This window comes from Schistosoma haematobium, chromosome 2 (genome assembly GCF_000699445.3).
Source record: "Schistosoma haematobium chromosome 2, whole genome shotgun sequence".
Taxonomy (NCBI): Eukaryota; Metazoa; Platyhelminthes; class Trematoda; order Strigeidida; family Schistosomatidae; genus Schistosoma; species Schistosoma haematobium.
This window is the reverse complement of record NC_067197.1, coordinates 18,650,304-18,666,759: the sequence shown is the minus strand read 5'-3', so window position 1 is coordinate 18,666,759 and position 16,456 is coordinate 18,650,304. Positions and strand designations below refer to the sequence as shown.

At 35.3% G+C, this 16,456-nt stretch overlaps 1 protein-coding gene across 1 annotated transcript in view; it reads right to left on the bottom strand.

Moving 5' to 3' along the window:
- TTC18 (Cilia- and flagella-associated protein 70) overlaps positions 1-16,456 on the bottom strand; it is a gene marked incomplete at both ends in the record, with an annotated part of 48,187 nt that overhangs the window by 20,481 nt on the left and 11,250 nt on the right. Inside the window, 9 exons of the mRNA XM_035732281.2 lie at positions 698-985; positions 3,753-3,893; positions 7,105-7,166; positions 8,341-8,410; positions 8,457-8,541; positions 8,584-8,739; positions 8,779-8,909; positions 8,944-9,117; positions 14,660-14,784. Coding sequence (XP_035588200.2) covers positions 698-985; positions 3,753-3,893; positions 7,105-7,166; positions 8,341-8,410; positions 8,457-8,541; positions 8,584-8,739; positions 8,779-8,909; positions 8,944-9,117; positions 14,660-14,784 — 1,232 coding nt within the window. The remainder of the gene's footprint in view (positions 1-697; positions 986-3,752; positions 3,894-7,104; positions 7,167-8,340; positions 8,411-8,456; positions 8,542-8,583; positions 8,740-8,778; positions 8,910-8,943; positions 9,118-14,659; positions 14,785-16,456) is intronic.

Genomic DNA, 16,456 nt, shown 5'->3' with positions numbered 1-16,456 from the left:
AACTGCACTCACTGAACAGAATGTTTCAATAAAATAAATCTATTTCTATCAGTATTTCAAAATAAGCTACTAAATAGGCTTACCATGATTAGATCACTATATACGTAAACCGGTTGACTGTTGAATAAAATATGTATTATAATATGAAAGGCGATTAATCATTCACTATTACTGTTGCAAATAACTAAGTGTTATTTGAATCAAAGCTATTGTTTGTAACCGACAGTGTCCGAAATCTGATACTGATGCTTTGCGTGATAGGCGCTAACCCCTCCCTAACTGACTATTTGAGCGAAAAAGCATATTGGACTACCGAATGAAATGCACAAATACTTATATATATATATATATATATATACCACTCTATCTTTAGGAAATCAACCCATTTCCCCCAATGAAATGCACTTATCCTTTACGTTACCTCCAATTACCATCGATTGACTTTTACTACTTCTGGTTGGCTCTCCATATCACTATTGAACTATGTGCGTGATGTATATATTTATAATCTATCGATTACATTATCTCAGTTGACTTCCTTTTTCTATGACTCGGAGAAAAGTAAAAACACAAGCCAGTACACAATATCTGTCCAACTCCAAACTCTAAAATGAATTATTTGTGTAATATTATTAAACTCAATAGTATTTAAGGAATAAATTAGAAACATGAATTATATCAGCTAAAAACAAGCTACTTTTTCAGCTGTGGTGTGACGTTTGACAACTGGTTGTTTTTCAGTTATATAAGTAGAAACGTTTTGGTCAATTTCTTCTAAAGTTCGTTTTTTAACCAATGGTTTTTCTAAACGAAATTCTAGCATTATAAATGATTGTGCATCTAAATATTGTTGAGCTTCAGTATTTTGTACTTGATCAGTAGGTTGCTCGTTTATGGTGTTTAGTGTTAAATTGGATTTTTGTCTTTCGATTTCACTACGTTCTCCAGTTTCCGCCTCAAGTGCACTAGCACTTCTGCCTGTGGTCTGTAAACAAGTATTTTTAATTATTAGAAAATAATCAGTGATCATTAAAAGACAGAAAAATTTGTTTAGAAAACATTTTTCATTGTCACGAACATCGTGAGCAATGTGGATTTATCTTATACAGATAGATTTGATCCATTACATCTGATGTTGAACTATTTCTCAACTATACAACAACGAGTCATTGAAATAGATTATCAAATACGAATGGTAAGTTCTTCCAGTAGATATCACTTGTTTAGCTTAATAGGTACAATGCACCCTAATTCATAATATTATGGAATAAAATAAATAACTATACCGAGTATAGTTCTACTTAGATAGCTACATGGTAATGTCTTTGTCTAGACAACTTAATTATATAGGTCTGAATGTGGCCTAAAGTGTAAGTTACATTAAATTTCTAAACTCATTTTCTCTTAACTGTTAACATGAACGTAATACATGCATAAATAGCTTCTTTTTGTTTGTTTGTAAATTTCTAACACTAGATTTAATTAAATTTATTTATTCAGAATGGTGAATAGGATAATTAACTGATGGTTATTTTGTTTTAGCTACATCTATTTAAATGCCAAAAATTCACTCATAAAGACGTACGATCTCATCTACATTTTTTTAAAACTTATTTCAGATATGATAAATGAGATGAACTACGTACTACGTTGTACCACCGTAATTAATTCGACTTTCTTATCATAACGTATACACTAAAACAATGTGTTATTCAAGCCTTAGTTAAATAAGAAAATTCCGTAAATGAACAAATTGATTGATACCTTTCATAAATGAGGCACGTAGCTAGCTAACAATCTTTCTTCAATGCATCAACCGGTTCACAAAAGTTAGTTTATTTGAAGAAAATTTATGCTACGTAATGCCGTTCGCTAGAAGACCTTAACTAAGATCATTCAAATGCTCAATCTTTTGCTGCTTTGTTTGGTTTACTAGCTGATGATAGTTGAGATAACAAAATGTCGTAAACTTGAATAAATCTCCAAATCCAGCCTCAGTACTGTAGTTTAACTTGTAGTTTTAATACTGGTGATGTTATTATGCACCCAAGCTCATTTTGATAGTTTTTTTTACTTTATTCACTGATCTAATAACTGTAACACTCAAAAAAATACCAGTAGCTAATTAGTTGTTAGCCGAAATTGGTTTTTATTAAAGTCATAAGTACTAGAAAACTTCAAACAAGATTACTTATTTCTAGCACCCTGTATTTGTTAGCAAATATTTTGGTAGATGCTAATTAATCTAGTTTCCCTGCCTTTTATAATGTGAGTTATGTAGGAAAATTGAAGTGACTTAAAGAAAGTTACAGTTATGCTGTATTTATGAGGAATTATAAATCTTAAACTCAATAATCTGTTTAGGAAGCGCATTTTACCATGTAATTTATTGACTTTTTTGGCTATATTGGACAAATTTACAGATAAATCAAAATCGTCTGCTACATAAAATGAACCGTATTACAAATATCATTTTTACAGTTTATATAACAGAACATAAAACCACACTTCTTACGGAGTTAAATTGTATTGCATATCATGTTTTCCTTAAAATTGGATTAGTAGAATATAAACGTTTGTCTGGGTGAAATTGAAACGGAGTAGACTACATTTTACTTCATAATTTTGTTAAAGAAGGCAAATCAACGAGGAAAATTTTTTTTCCGATGATTTCATTTACTTAAGCTGTACAATCGTATTAATGATTGATTTTATTTTCTAAAACAATGGTCTATAGTAGAGCAAAGCTGTGTTGTAATAATTGTTAAGTAATAATTATGAAAATAATTGGAAAGGAGTAGAAATAATATTTTTTTTCAAAGAGAGGTTAGGGATGACAACAAAGGAGGTTAAAACCATGTAAGAATGAGGGACTGAACGTACTGGTTTTGTACGCAAAAGTTAGGCTTGAACTGATGTATAACAATAAACTCTGCTGTACATAAGTTTTTTATCTAAATTCCGACTGCAGGAATGATTTTGAAGGAGGCTGACTTATGGTGAAGTAGGTTGACCAGAATTGACATGATGCTTCAAGATTTAGCTTCTAACTAACTTCTGTAATCCTTTGGAAAGCCAGGCAGGGTAATGTTAGGAGATGCGTTTCAAAAGAGCTCGCTTTGTGCTGCCAATATGATCTGCTCAACATGAGCTAGTAAACCAACAGAAGTACATTGATTTGGACCAAAGTGGGAGCTTATTCTTCACACGACTAGAAAAGATAATACGAAGCTCAGTCAAATAGAATGTTTTTCTAAGAGATTTCGAAAGCCTGTTTTTTTCAGAATTTGTGCTGTGGCGTTTTCTTCAACCTGAATATTCATAAATAGAGTCTTCTTTCGTGCTATGAAAACTCTTTCACACTGTTGTTTTGGTTTTAGGTTTTGCTTGATGAATCTAAGTAAATAAACATTGTTGATCAGTATCCGTTGAAATTCATCTTCAATACGGATTCGTCTAGCTCTTGTACAGAGAGAATGAATCAAGTTTCGCTTTTGGTTCAGTGGGACTTTGAAAATTCATGTTTTGACCACCCCATGTTGGCTTTGCATGGATCTGTCAGATCTCCTCTTTATCAAAACATCTAAGAAGTGGAATTCTGAATGTTTTTGTGAAAAGGAAACCTGATGGTTCTCTACAAAGGTTGGTATATAGAAAGCCAACATGGAATGGTCAAAATATGGATTTTTAAAGTTGGGTCCGACTGAACCCAACTTCATTATGGGTTCAAAAATTTATTTGTAAAATCTTACCTTAGCACCTGTGACGCTTGTTTTCCTTTCATGTTTTGGAACATTAAGCTGTGTTTTCTTTTTATCTGTCTGTACGTTTGGGGTACTTTGAACTGATACTTTATTTAAAACATCTCGAAGTAAGCTATTTTGACGTTTTGTCTGAAAATAAGTATTAAAAATTAATGATAGATTGTAGCACCTCGATATCCAGTCTATTTTTTAGGAATATGAAATATAAGTCCAAGAATGTTTTGTTTAGTAAATGAATCAAGTTCAGACACATGAGAAGTTATTTTATTACAAACTGTCTAGCCAGTCATATGCAACATAGATCCTGACTCATGTGAACAACGGTTGACGTTGCCACACCCCGTGAGCGCAGCAAAATGAAGATGTCAGGGAAAATCCCAGAGTGAGAAGGCTAATAACAGTATGAATGATAATGTAAACGATTAGACTTAGAAGATTTAATTCGAGGAGAAAATTCGGATTGGTAATGTAAAAGATTTGCAAGGTAATTTAGAAGCTTAAGATTTTAGGGAAGACAAAATGTGAACGCACCTGCATCATTGGGACTGATTCTAGGTCATACCACTCAAAGTCTATAGCCTTTGGTTACGATAGTAAGGGGAACCCTAACCAGGTAGTCTGCGACTGCCTACATAGGTCAGTTCAGTAGTCAGTGTCTTCGTAGACTGGCGCCATGTTTGGGATTGGTAGCCCTGAGCTTCCTTCCAGTCTATACCCAAACCAGTTATCATCGCGTCTTGAGGTTGTCGGTGGATGGGCATACGTAATACACATCTCAACGTCTTCGGCCGATAAAGATTCGTTTTTGAAGTTAAGTTGTTTACACTGAATGGGTTGACTAGAAGAATGTTAACATAGACCTACTAACATTTTTCGAAAACTCTAAATAATGTAGAAGCCTGTCATGACGATAGTAGCTAAGTTTGGTGATTTCCAGTGTTAGATGCTTCTAAAATTTCATTATCAACAGAATGCATTAATAAAACTATTCAAAATATACGAAGAAAGCTTTCTGACACTTCAAAATTTAATGAAAATGCTTATTAATGTCAGGCCATGTTTTATTTTGATCAGTAGAAGCTTTCGTGAATATCATTTTGAAACCACTGTGTATTTAGGAAGATATATTATGAGTTGTACTTTTATTTCAACATCAGTTTTATTGGTTATTTACATAACAATACCCGATCATTAATGCAATTATATTTTGACTTCGTATTCTAAAATAATCTATCAGATTACATTTTACGATTGATCATAATTCTTTCTGCTATCGAGCTTTATGAAGAAGTAATACAGTCAGTTTACCGATTTGTCACCTCATACAACTTTGCTTAATCGAATAAATAAACTTGACCGATGAAGTTCACAAGTGATATTTTAAATATTTTTATATTGAAGGATTAAGTAAGCAAGAAAAAAGAGAAATAATTGATCATGCTTTCTTCTAATTTTGTCTGACTTAGGAAAAAGACAATTGTTAATCAAACCAGAGTAAACGGTGATAAAATATCAGCTGACTCAATAAAATAATGTAATTTACCACTAATTTTTAGACTACAATTTCCAGCAAGTCACTCAAGTAAAGATTCGTTTCTCCTAATGCATACAATTTCACTTTGTTTGCTTAATTAATAAGCGCATTTTATTACTTTACACTCATTTTTTCAATTATTTTATTACAGCCAATTAAAATGAGTTCTTGTTCCCGGTACTAATCAGTTGGATAAACTAGATTGCTAATTTCTATTGAACTTGTTTAAACCTATCCCAGTTTGTTGGATATCAACTAGAATTATTTGTAAGTGTAATCTTGAGACAATTTCCTATAAATCCACACTTGTCTTTAATTTATCTTTCCTGAAATAAGGTTTTGATTTTGTCTATTTTCACATTATGTAGCCTGTATATACGCAGTAATTCGACATATGTGAAGCTTCACAAACCTTGTGAAGGCTCTTTATTCGAACACCACTAGCCGAGTCAGAGCTTATGGCGAACTTTCACCTGATTTTGAAACCTCAAGTGGTGTCCGACAAGGCTGTCCATTATCTCCACTTCTGTTTAATTTCATAATAGACCTACTGCTGGAAATAACGTTCTCATCCACTGAATTTTTAAGATCCAATCTCCTACCAGAAGGTACACTTGTCAACTTAGAATACGCAGATGGCAGTCCTGTTTGGTGAAGACGTTGGTGAAATTCAGAGTCTCTCGATAACACTGAGCAACAATGCTAGGATGTTTAGGACGCGTTTCTCCTCTCTAAATGCATATGGTCGCCTCAGGACTGGCCTGTGTCAACACCTGAACTAAGGATAAGGAGTGAAGTAGTCGAATGCATCGACAACTTCACTTATCTTAGAAGTCTGATCAGCCCTAATGGGTTGGCGTCTGACGAAACCTCTACACGGGTTCAGAGAGCTCGTTTAATTTTTGCCAACTTACTTCACTTACGGCAAAGGCGAGATATCCGTCTATCAATCAAGGGACGAGTATACTGTACAGCAGTTCGCTCTGTTCTACTTCACAGCTGCAAAACGTAGAAATTGACAGTAGAAGATACTTGTAAGTAGCATCTGAAATGGGGTGGATTGTAAAATGTAATTAAACCACTTATGTTCAATGCAGCTCATCACCTAACCAGTCGAGAGTCATTCTGACTGATTCTAACTTTTTCAAAATGTATGGAGTGTTGTCCAGTACATACACCTTGACTGGCATGGCATTCTGCAAAAAGCACAAAAATATTTACCATACTCCTATTCCAATATATTATTGTCCAGACTTTTTATCTTGAAATAAGTATTTAGCATCAGACGTCATATCAAACAATCTATACATATTTCACTTTTCATAGTGCTTGAAGTATCATGATTTATCACAGCACGAGCATCTACTAAACCTTTTGTTTTTTCGACCAGATCACCTTACGTCTAAGGCTTCGATTCAATATATAGCTGTATTACTACTTACCTGGTCTGTAAAAAACACAAAACAAATCGTAAATAATTTGACAATTATAGTTCCTTAAACGTCTATTGTCTGCGATAAATTTTATAGATACATGCACCAAAATACCTATTGTCTGATTGTAGCACAAAGGACAATTAAAATTCTAGCCACCTAATCAATACTTAATTTATCGATTACCATGTAATGATAAAGGAAAATACAATTGCGACTGACCGATTCGCGTGTCGAAATTAAACAAACAATACACTTTCTATGGACTTCAGTTCATTCACAAAAGCTTCTAATGTCAAAATATTCGAAGACATTTATTGAATAGGAACTTGATAACAAACTAAATTTTCCAAAATAATATGTGTGTGCTCACCTTTTCTTCATATTCTTTCTGATTAAAAGGATATATTTTGTATGCCCCACGAACGTAATCCACTGAAAAGCGAAACGTTTTAAAATTATTTCGACTGAACAATTAATAATATCTCCAATGGATTCTATGTTTTATATTATGAAACTCGTAATTGGAAAACATTGAAAATCCAATAAGTCAACTTCAATCATTGGGCATAATCATATTATATGTGATTACATCCACTATCATGAAACCATGCAAGTCTTATTTATTCAGATCTCCCTATTTACAATTGGTTTTTCTGGCAAGCTAAACATAATTGAACTGTCACAATTCAACTTTTGACACCACATAACCAGAATATTTAGACCCTATCATTTATTTCAGACACTGAGTGCACATGTTCTAAAAAGGTGCGCGGAGATAAAGACTCACATTCTAAATTTACACATACAACAATTAATTAATTCAGGATACGATCATCCATGGAATAATAACGTCACTGATATAAAGCTTGGTAATAAATGAATACTTTCATTGGCGGCATTGTGATGTATTCAACTGATGCACTACGATATTTACTGTGCGATCACGATTAAAATCTTCACATGGCAGTCTGTATTACAGACTGATGAAGGTTTAGTCTAGTGAATAAAATACAAACCGTAGTACTTTTTGAGACACAATTTATCATTTTTAATTTGACAAAAATTGGGCACCGACTATAGATAATTCAAAATATGAGAAAATTATATTTGAAATGATCTCAGCGATTATTACCCTAAAGAAGTCCAGAAAAGCTTACCGGACGAAACTTTGAGAATATTTAAATTTCAATCACTGAGATTATTTCAAACATAATTTTCACATATACTGAACCATTTATAATACTAGGGTTAAGTATGGAATTTGTGTTAATTGACTATTTCTTTGTACATTATTCTGAGCCTGAGTTGAATTTTGAACAAAATACGTCCGACTGTGCCCACGTTGATCTCCTCTACACGTAACTGTTAGAGTATGAGTTGGATAGTTCTGGAAATCACTTTTTATTATACTGGATTTTACTATTTCTGGCTATCATATTTAGATGACATCTTTTCAAACAACTTGATGTACTTTTCTCTTAAACGTTACTTGGCAAAGACAGATTGACAGTATATTATCAGGTTACAGAATAGTAGAACTCCGAATTAATAACACAAATGGAAGTAAATTAGTTGTACTTTGTGAAAATATATATTCATATCTTACCACCTGGGTAGAGAAGCGGAGTTAAATTAACATAAGCTACACCATGATGAGTATAGGTGGGTTCATCGTCCTATATATTTAAATAAAGTCGTAATATATGAAAAAAAATAAGAAACCTTTTTCTTTCTTCCAGATGAGCTGCCCTGCATGCAAAACACCTCCACTGGTAAAAATTTATAAGCTGAAATTCTTTCTTTCAGTCTAAAAGTTCATGAGTTCATTCAGTTACATATCAAAACTTGCTTCAACTGTGATGGCGTGTTCAGCAAGCGCCTGTGTTGCTGATTCCAAACAACTTTATTTTTTACAGAATTAGCTGAATTTCTAAGAGTCGAATATTGTCCCATTGGAAAGTCACCATCTTCTTTTTTATTCAATGCTAGAGTAATCTTCGGAAAACTTGAAGCCATTTGGTCATTTAGAAACGATTAACTGTACCTGGTTTGCATAATATCTGCAAAACTCCGTGCACTTCCAGGGGCAGGCCATCTAAATGAAGTGCTGATGTATTCTGCATCGGATGGCGATTTCAAATACCCCTTGTTCGAAATGATTGCGTTTTCTATGTTCTACTGTCATTAAAGTAAAAATTTCAGAACAGACTTCACTCGAGGTTATAAATGGTAGTGCAGCAACAAAATTATAGTGATCTTTTGTGTGGAACGTTTCGGGGACATTTTGAATTGACTCAATATTGACATAAATGATATTCAGTTGTTCATAAACTTCATCATTTAAAAGTGGTTGATCAACTGAAACTAAAATATCAACAGTTGGCTGAGATAAGAAACGAAATTCGAAAAATAATTATGTCGTACAAGATCGTCAAAAGATGTTGTAGAAAACTGGCTGAATAATTTCAAGTTCAACTCATATTTAGTCGAATTTTTTACTAGTGGTAAGCCATCAAAAGTCGTCTGACCGCACAACTCAGTTTTGGCTTCCTTTTGTTTCTTGTCTTTTATTTTGTGTTCGTAAACAGTCACTGGCCTATCACTTGTTTAAATTTATGTAACTTACACACAAAGGGCTGAGAGCACAACGAATCTAAAGACGCAACATCTATGGTGGACAACTCATATTTAAAAATGTGGTCGATTATTAACTGATTATCACTATTTAGATCACATCTTTGAGATTCACCACAGGAGAAATCTCCATGCTCAAGCTTGACTGAATACTTGCTTCCATCACCCAACTTGACCTAAAAACAATAATATCTGTAAAATCAAACTACGAATTTATGGATTCGTTGCAAATGTATTTGAATAGTTCGCAAATTTATCAGGCCTAAATCTTTCGTCATTTCCAGTCTTGTTTAAAAACGCTACACGTTTTCGTAACTACACAATTTGTTGAAGTTATCATTTCAGTTTATACAAACACAGAACCCATAATGAGTGTACTTTGAACATTACTGACTCGTGATATTGAAATAATACTTTGATGGCTTTTGATGTGCTGTAAATAAACGTTAAAATGTTAAGTTTTACTTGATGTAAGCTATATTGAGTTTTCGTTAGGATCTTATAACATGAGTTTATTTCGAGAGTTTTTATAGCAGCTTGGAATCACGAATTTGTAGCTAAAATTTATATTGGTAAGCAGTAGTTCACGCGAATATAAAAAGCTATGGTGTACGCAAACATTTGGTTTTAAAAAACAATTCTTTCGAAGGGCAGTGTGGATGCTTCGTAGAAAATATATCGGTGACTGAATATATAAGATTCTTTGAGTTGGTAGAGTTACATCAAGGTGACAGAACAGAACCCCGGAAATTTACGAAGGTCATTTGAGGCCAAAAGTAGTTTACCGAATTTCTTTGCTAAAACCAGGAAATATCTTTCGACCCAAATTTGCCTATCCGATCATACAAGCATTCTAAAAAGTCAGAACCAAGAGAATCATCATATGAATCGAACGTCATGCGGCCGAGACTCAAAAACTTCACAGTACAAAAATATTTAATCTAAAGCTTAGCAATAACAAGTTCATTTTTAAACTTAATGTCACATAAAACGACCAAGCATTATCATGCATGACAACCACAAGCATTCAGTCTAAAATATCTGAGTCAAGTTGTCGGGCTTGCTTCTCACAACACTGGGCACTCATCATCATAGAAAATATGCATCCAAAGTTCTTTATCTTAAGAGAGGGTTTCTAGGAGGCTGTATGCATTCACAAACACCGATTTTACACACATACGCCACTGAGTGCCATCATTACCACATTTGATCCATATCAGATAACGTTTCAAAAGCTGATGTTTTGATACCATTTACTGTTGTTTTGTCGTGTTGTAATGCCATCGTTTGTTGGTCATAATTCGACTTTGGTTAGGAAAAAACTGTGTATTGCTTGTCCGACCACAATACATAATCCAATTTGAAATAACTAGGTCTGTAGATAATAGTTTTATGCTGTCAGTGAAGTGACAACATTATATTATCGATTAGTCTTTGCCAGTGTTTTAAATAAATAACGTGTTTATTCACAAGTTGTTTTTCGTCCCCTAGAAATGAATCTGTGATGATTTGGTGAGAATGCATGACAGAGCGCCCTCAATTATAAATTGCTCAGTAGAACTAATGGAGTCAGTATCAATGTGAAAAACTTTCTTTAAACCCACGGGAAAGTTCATGGCTACTGGAGAACATGGAAGCTTTTAGCTATTTACTAACAATGTCACTCTCAAAATGTTTATGACCATATACTGGGATAACTGTTTAGTGGTTGACGATCTCTAAAAATCAGTAGTGGTGTGAGAATTTAACGATTACTCTGATAATATGAGTTTTATCGAACACTCTGCTAAATAAAGGCACTTGATCTGGAGCTCCCACTTATTTCAACTTCCCATCAATCACAACTGGTCAGCTTTGAACTTATACTTCATGTACCCCCACATTCAATTCTTATTCACCCTCGACGTTTTCATGAAATAACTTGAGTGCATACTAATAGAAGATGGTTGGTCACTAGTTGTATCTGATCCCGTTATTTTCAGAACCCCTTCAACTATTTTCCTTCCAATGAACTGGATATAATACAAGCACTCATAGGACATATTTTAGTCACTCTCTATAATATCGGTCAGCCATGCCACTTTATTCACACCTCATTTATGAAGTAGTCCGAATGTCAAGGCACAAACGGTCATCCCAAATGCAACTTCTGTACAAAAAAATCATCAGAATAGAGATTGATAGCATTACTTGTATAAACTCGCGAATAATGCCGGTTGTATGGACAATAACTTTTGTCTAAACCATCAGTAAAAAACTTGGCCTATATCATGGTACTCTTCACTGATAAATGACAGAGTTTCATTAATAGACCGGTTTGATCTGAGGTAATTATAGATCTCGACAAAAAAGTGATATATTGTGTCGCTTTGTCACGAGTTCACTTACGCATAAAAATAATCTTGACTATTGATTTCCTTCTTCCATTCAGACTCCATCTGTAAACAAAACTGACGTTGCTCTGAGGAAGCATGAATTAGCACCTGGTAAATAAATATACATTTCTTACCGAGATGGTCTTTCTCTCAAGGTATTCATCATCAATTGTAGAGTACTCTAAGGATGTCTTTTCTAATTAGGTCACTCTTTCGATGCCTGATAGTCTCATATATTTGATTTTCAGACCGCAAGAATATATGCTTCAAAGGTTTCACAAATGATAATTCAGAAATCTGCCCTATATATTTTATCCGTTCATAACAGATCACGTACTACTCATAAATTTGAACGAATTCTTTCCATTATCTCTAGACCATTTATGTGCAACATGGTGGTTATGGTGCGACCCAAAAATCAACGGTTACTAACCAGTATAAAGATATCTCAGAAACCTGTTCAGAAAAATGATATATGCTTCACAATGACGTGCTTTTATCTTGAGTCAACACTAGTATTTAAAAAAACGGACCCACACTGCATCGACAACCAAGTTTGATATGAATTCTGATGATACATTATCGTAACTTTGAAAACCACGAATATTTCACATTGTTGGAATAAGTCTTGTCTTCTCTCGGAGTTTTTGGCTACGAACATCTTTGTGAAATATGATATGACTACTGCAACTTTCTACACAACCTTGAATTAGTACCTCTTTGATTTACTTACTTTTCAGTTATATATCACAAGCCCCGTCTCCGAAATTCGTAACTACTTATATCTACATATTTTTAATTTACGAATCGCTATCAATTTGTCTCTTTTTACAGGTATAAGTCAACTTCCAGTTTGTGAACATCATTTCGAAGCAACTTCAACCACTATCAGCCATACGTAAGCAGAGGTTAATATTTGATCATTGTCTGAATTTACCACAGAATTACCTGCTGGAAGTTTTCGGAAACAAATGGAAATGAAGAATAAGTACATCTGCAACGCTATTGCCGATTTTGGGTTACGCCATAAAATATCGCAGTCGCAGTGGACCGAACCAAGAAGTCCCCACACCGCTCACTGACAGGCAACTAGGGAAGCCAGTTGTCTTTTGATTTACTCCCACGTCCGGTAACCTCACATAATGAAGACCTATTACCTCGCCGACCAGCCTCACGTTTTTACTCAATACCCTACTTCAAAACATATAACCCAACCCCAGAAACCGGAATGTCGCCTATTCCAAATGGCTAAGCCTCACGCGCACAAAACAGAGTAAAACGATCTGCTCCACTGTACTCTCATCCTGTATGGTTCATACGTACACAACAGACCCCAGACAGATTGACTATACTAGCCAAAATAAAATAATACATTTGTCCAGGTACGAAAACAGACGAATATAAGTCTACTTAGCCTGTGACTTAAACATGGCATAACACTAAAGACCTAAATCTTCGTCTGAATTATTGGACACCGACCGGATTATTACTAATTGAACACACCACCGACCAGGCGGGAGTGGATCATGGAAATGATCCATCGCTGAGGCTGCATAGCGATTCTAAACATCAATTGTTCTGAATATAAACAACCCCTAAAAGATGAATCAGAAGTTACTTATATACTGGGGAGTAAAAAAAGCGTTAAAGAACGCTTGGGAATTGAATCGACGAAGAATAATGGCATTAGATAAGTTATCATAGATCAATTAATTGAAAAATATTTCACAGTAGCTAGTAAAATAAAATTTCGAAATCGCAATTTACAGAATGGCAATGCTTCTCAATGATAATACTGATCTTGATAAATTTTTAAGCAAAAATGTACATGAACTGAAGATAGTAATCCACTCTGTAAATAGAAATCAAAGTAACCCGATTTCAAAATCAATTGACAAATGTATTGAGATGATCACACCGAAACATTATCACAGACCAGGGAATGCATAATCCAAAAACTTCAATGCAACTTCGTAACCGAGAAAGCATGCCTGAAAAGGTAGAAATCGCGACAAATTGAGATATAATAACTTAGAGCCCATAGAACAGAATAAGTAAAACAAAATATCACAATTACAACTGTTTGTAGTTATAAACTGAATTTTTCAATAATCTCATTTTTAGTAGTGTTGACTGAATGTGCAAATCATACCAATCTAAGCACACTTCTTTTAAATAGAAGGATTGGGGCTAGTAGTTGAGTCTAGGACGCGTATTTTGTTCTATTCGGTACTAGTCAGCTGGATGTTATATTATGAAAATATAATAAACAAAATGCATTGGGATGAACTGTTCGGAAATACATGAGGCATTTACATACTTCTAAAATGGACTTACACATGATATTTGTTGTTCAGAGTTTCCCCATCAACTAGACTATTGTTGTGCTTATGCAAAATGACACAACTGATCGGTGTTAGAGCTATGAACAACCGATGTGTCAGCATGAACATTATTTTGACTAGCAATGAGAAAATATCCCGAGATACAAAAAAGTGACTAGTCAAGAGCGACAATATTTTCCATTTGTACACTTGGAAACTTATTTTATCTTAGTCTTTTGATGAAAGTAGCGTAAATAGAACGAAATCAATGCACTTTCCAGATATGGATATAACTGATGATCGTTGGGAAGTAAATGATGTAAATTCTTTCCTGGATTTCGCCATTTATAGAAGCGATCATCAACTAGTGATAAACAACTATTAAAGGAAGTTCCAGTTTATACTTTTTTAACAGGTCACAGCGAGTACAGTTCGAGTTCCAGAAAACTTGTCTGTTTACATCTTAGTAGTAGAAGAGATGATATATGAGAATCCAAACGACACCAAATAATTATTAATTTTAAAGATAAAATATAAACCACTTATAAAAACAAGATATTACGTTTCAGTTGATAATACAATTAAAGCTTACAGCATTTGCAGGAAATGCTCGAAGCATCACCGGAGTCATACCTCGATACAATCCCAAAAAGCCTTCTTTTGCAATAAGTTCAGAGAATACCGACCGAATTCCATTGGGATAAACACCCTCAGAAGCTACATTTAAGATTTAAGAAAATTTAAATTCAGAAAACTCCATTATGGGATTATTCCACTAGAGCTTTAACTAAAAGAAATCATTACGCCATCTAAGCTTTGATAGTTAAAACCATCAAAGTGTGGTACTTTTTATGAAATATTGGAGATATCAAAAGCGAACATTTTTTGTCTAATATAGGCAAGAATATATTACCATCCAAAACCTATAAGTACTGAGAGTTTATCTTGTGGATGGATTTTGTAGACTGTGAGGTAATTTAAAACAACACTGAACATTCTGCCCGACCGTTGTTGCTACCTTGACGTGGTGGTCGGGCTTGCCTATCGTGATGAAACAACCGAGCTATACTGGCTGGAACAACCGTTCCTCAAGGTCCTACCGTGTCAGACAGGTCGGTTGAAGAGCAGTAAGACTAAAAGCAACAAACCCAAGGTCCGAAGGCGAAGTCGTACTGCTGACTGTACAGAGGTGTGACAGCAGTAAGGTGTTTCCTTCAGACAACCAGCATGACTGCAATGCTGCCTTCCCACAAGGAGGGGTGGGGTTAGAAAAGGTCGACCCTAAAAATGCGCACCTCACCTTACCTCACGGATTTCCGTCTCCGGCGGTAAGGCCCTTTGAAGAACGGAGCTAACACGTCAAAAACCTCCCACGAAAAGGCCGTGCGCGACCGGCCTCAAGCAGTTGTCCCTTGGGCACTGCGGTCACGCTCTCAGGTCACTGAGACCGCCTCTAATCCAATTTCCTTTTCAGGTACCTCCAGAAGAACCCTTCCACGGTGTGGGCAACCGGGAAGTGATAACCGCCCTCATACCTCTAACAGCACCCAAGACCACTGTATTCATAATCAACCTTCCTCTTCAATTCCTATTATTCCTCCTACATCGACTTTCAACCCTAAACTTCCTCCTTCGGCTTCCTCCTCAAGTGTCACCATAGCCAACGATTCTAGTGCTCAAAACTCTGTCCCAGGTCTACTGAAACCTCGCTCCAAACTACACATTGGAGCTTTCAACGTACGCATTTTATGTCAAATCGGTCAGCAGTCTTCCTTGGCTAAAACCCTAGAGTCTCTTTCCATTGATGTATGCTGTGTCTCCGAAACACGCATACAGGATTCCAGTGTGGTCAAGCACTGCTAGAGTGGATCCCCGTCAACAGTCGTCTATGTGCTGTTCGGCTAAACGGCTCCGTAAGAACTCGGAAGGATAGGGACACACGTCGTTGCCTTTTCGTCGTTTCTGCCTACGCTCCCACTGACTGCAGCTCAGATGATGTGAAAGATGAATTTTACAGAAAGCTAAACGCTCAGACATAGTACTCGTAGGGGGTGACTTTAATGCTCAGATAGGTAGCTTAAACCAAACAGAAAGGCATTTAGGTGGATATTTTAGCATTCCGGCACAGCGAACAGATAATGGTGATCGTCTGCTGCAACTGTGCTCAGACAATCGCTTATTTTTAGCAAACACAAATTTTAAGCATAAGGAGAGACATCGTCTAACGTGGCGACCGCCTGCACCAAACCAACGATGGACTCAAATAGACCATATTGCCATCAGTCATCGTTGGAGAGGGTCGGTACAAGATTGTCGCTCATTCTGGAGTACCTGCTTGGACTCCGACCACGCCCTAATACGGGCACGCATCTGCTTGCGCCTCACTGGA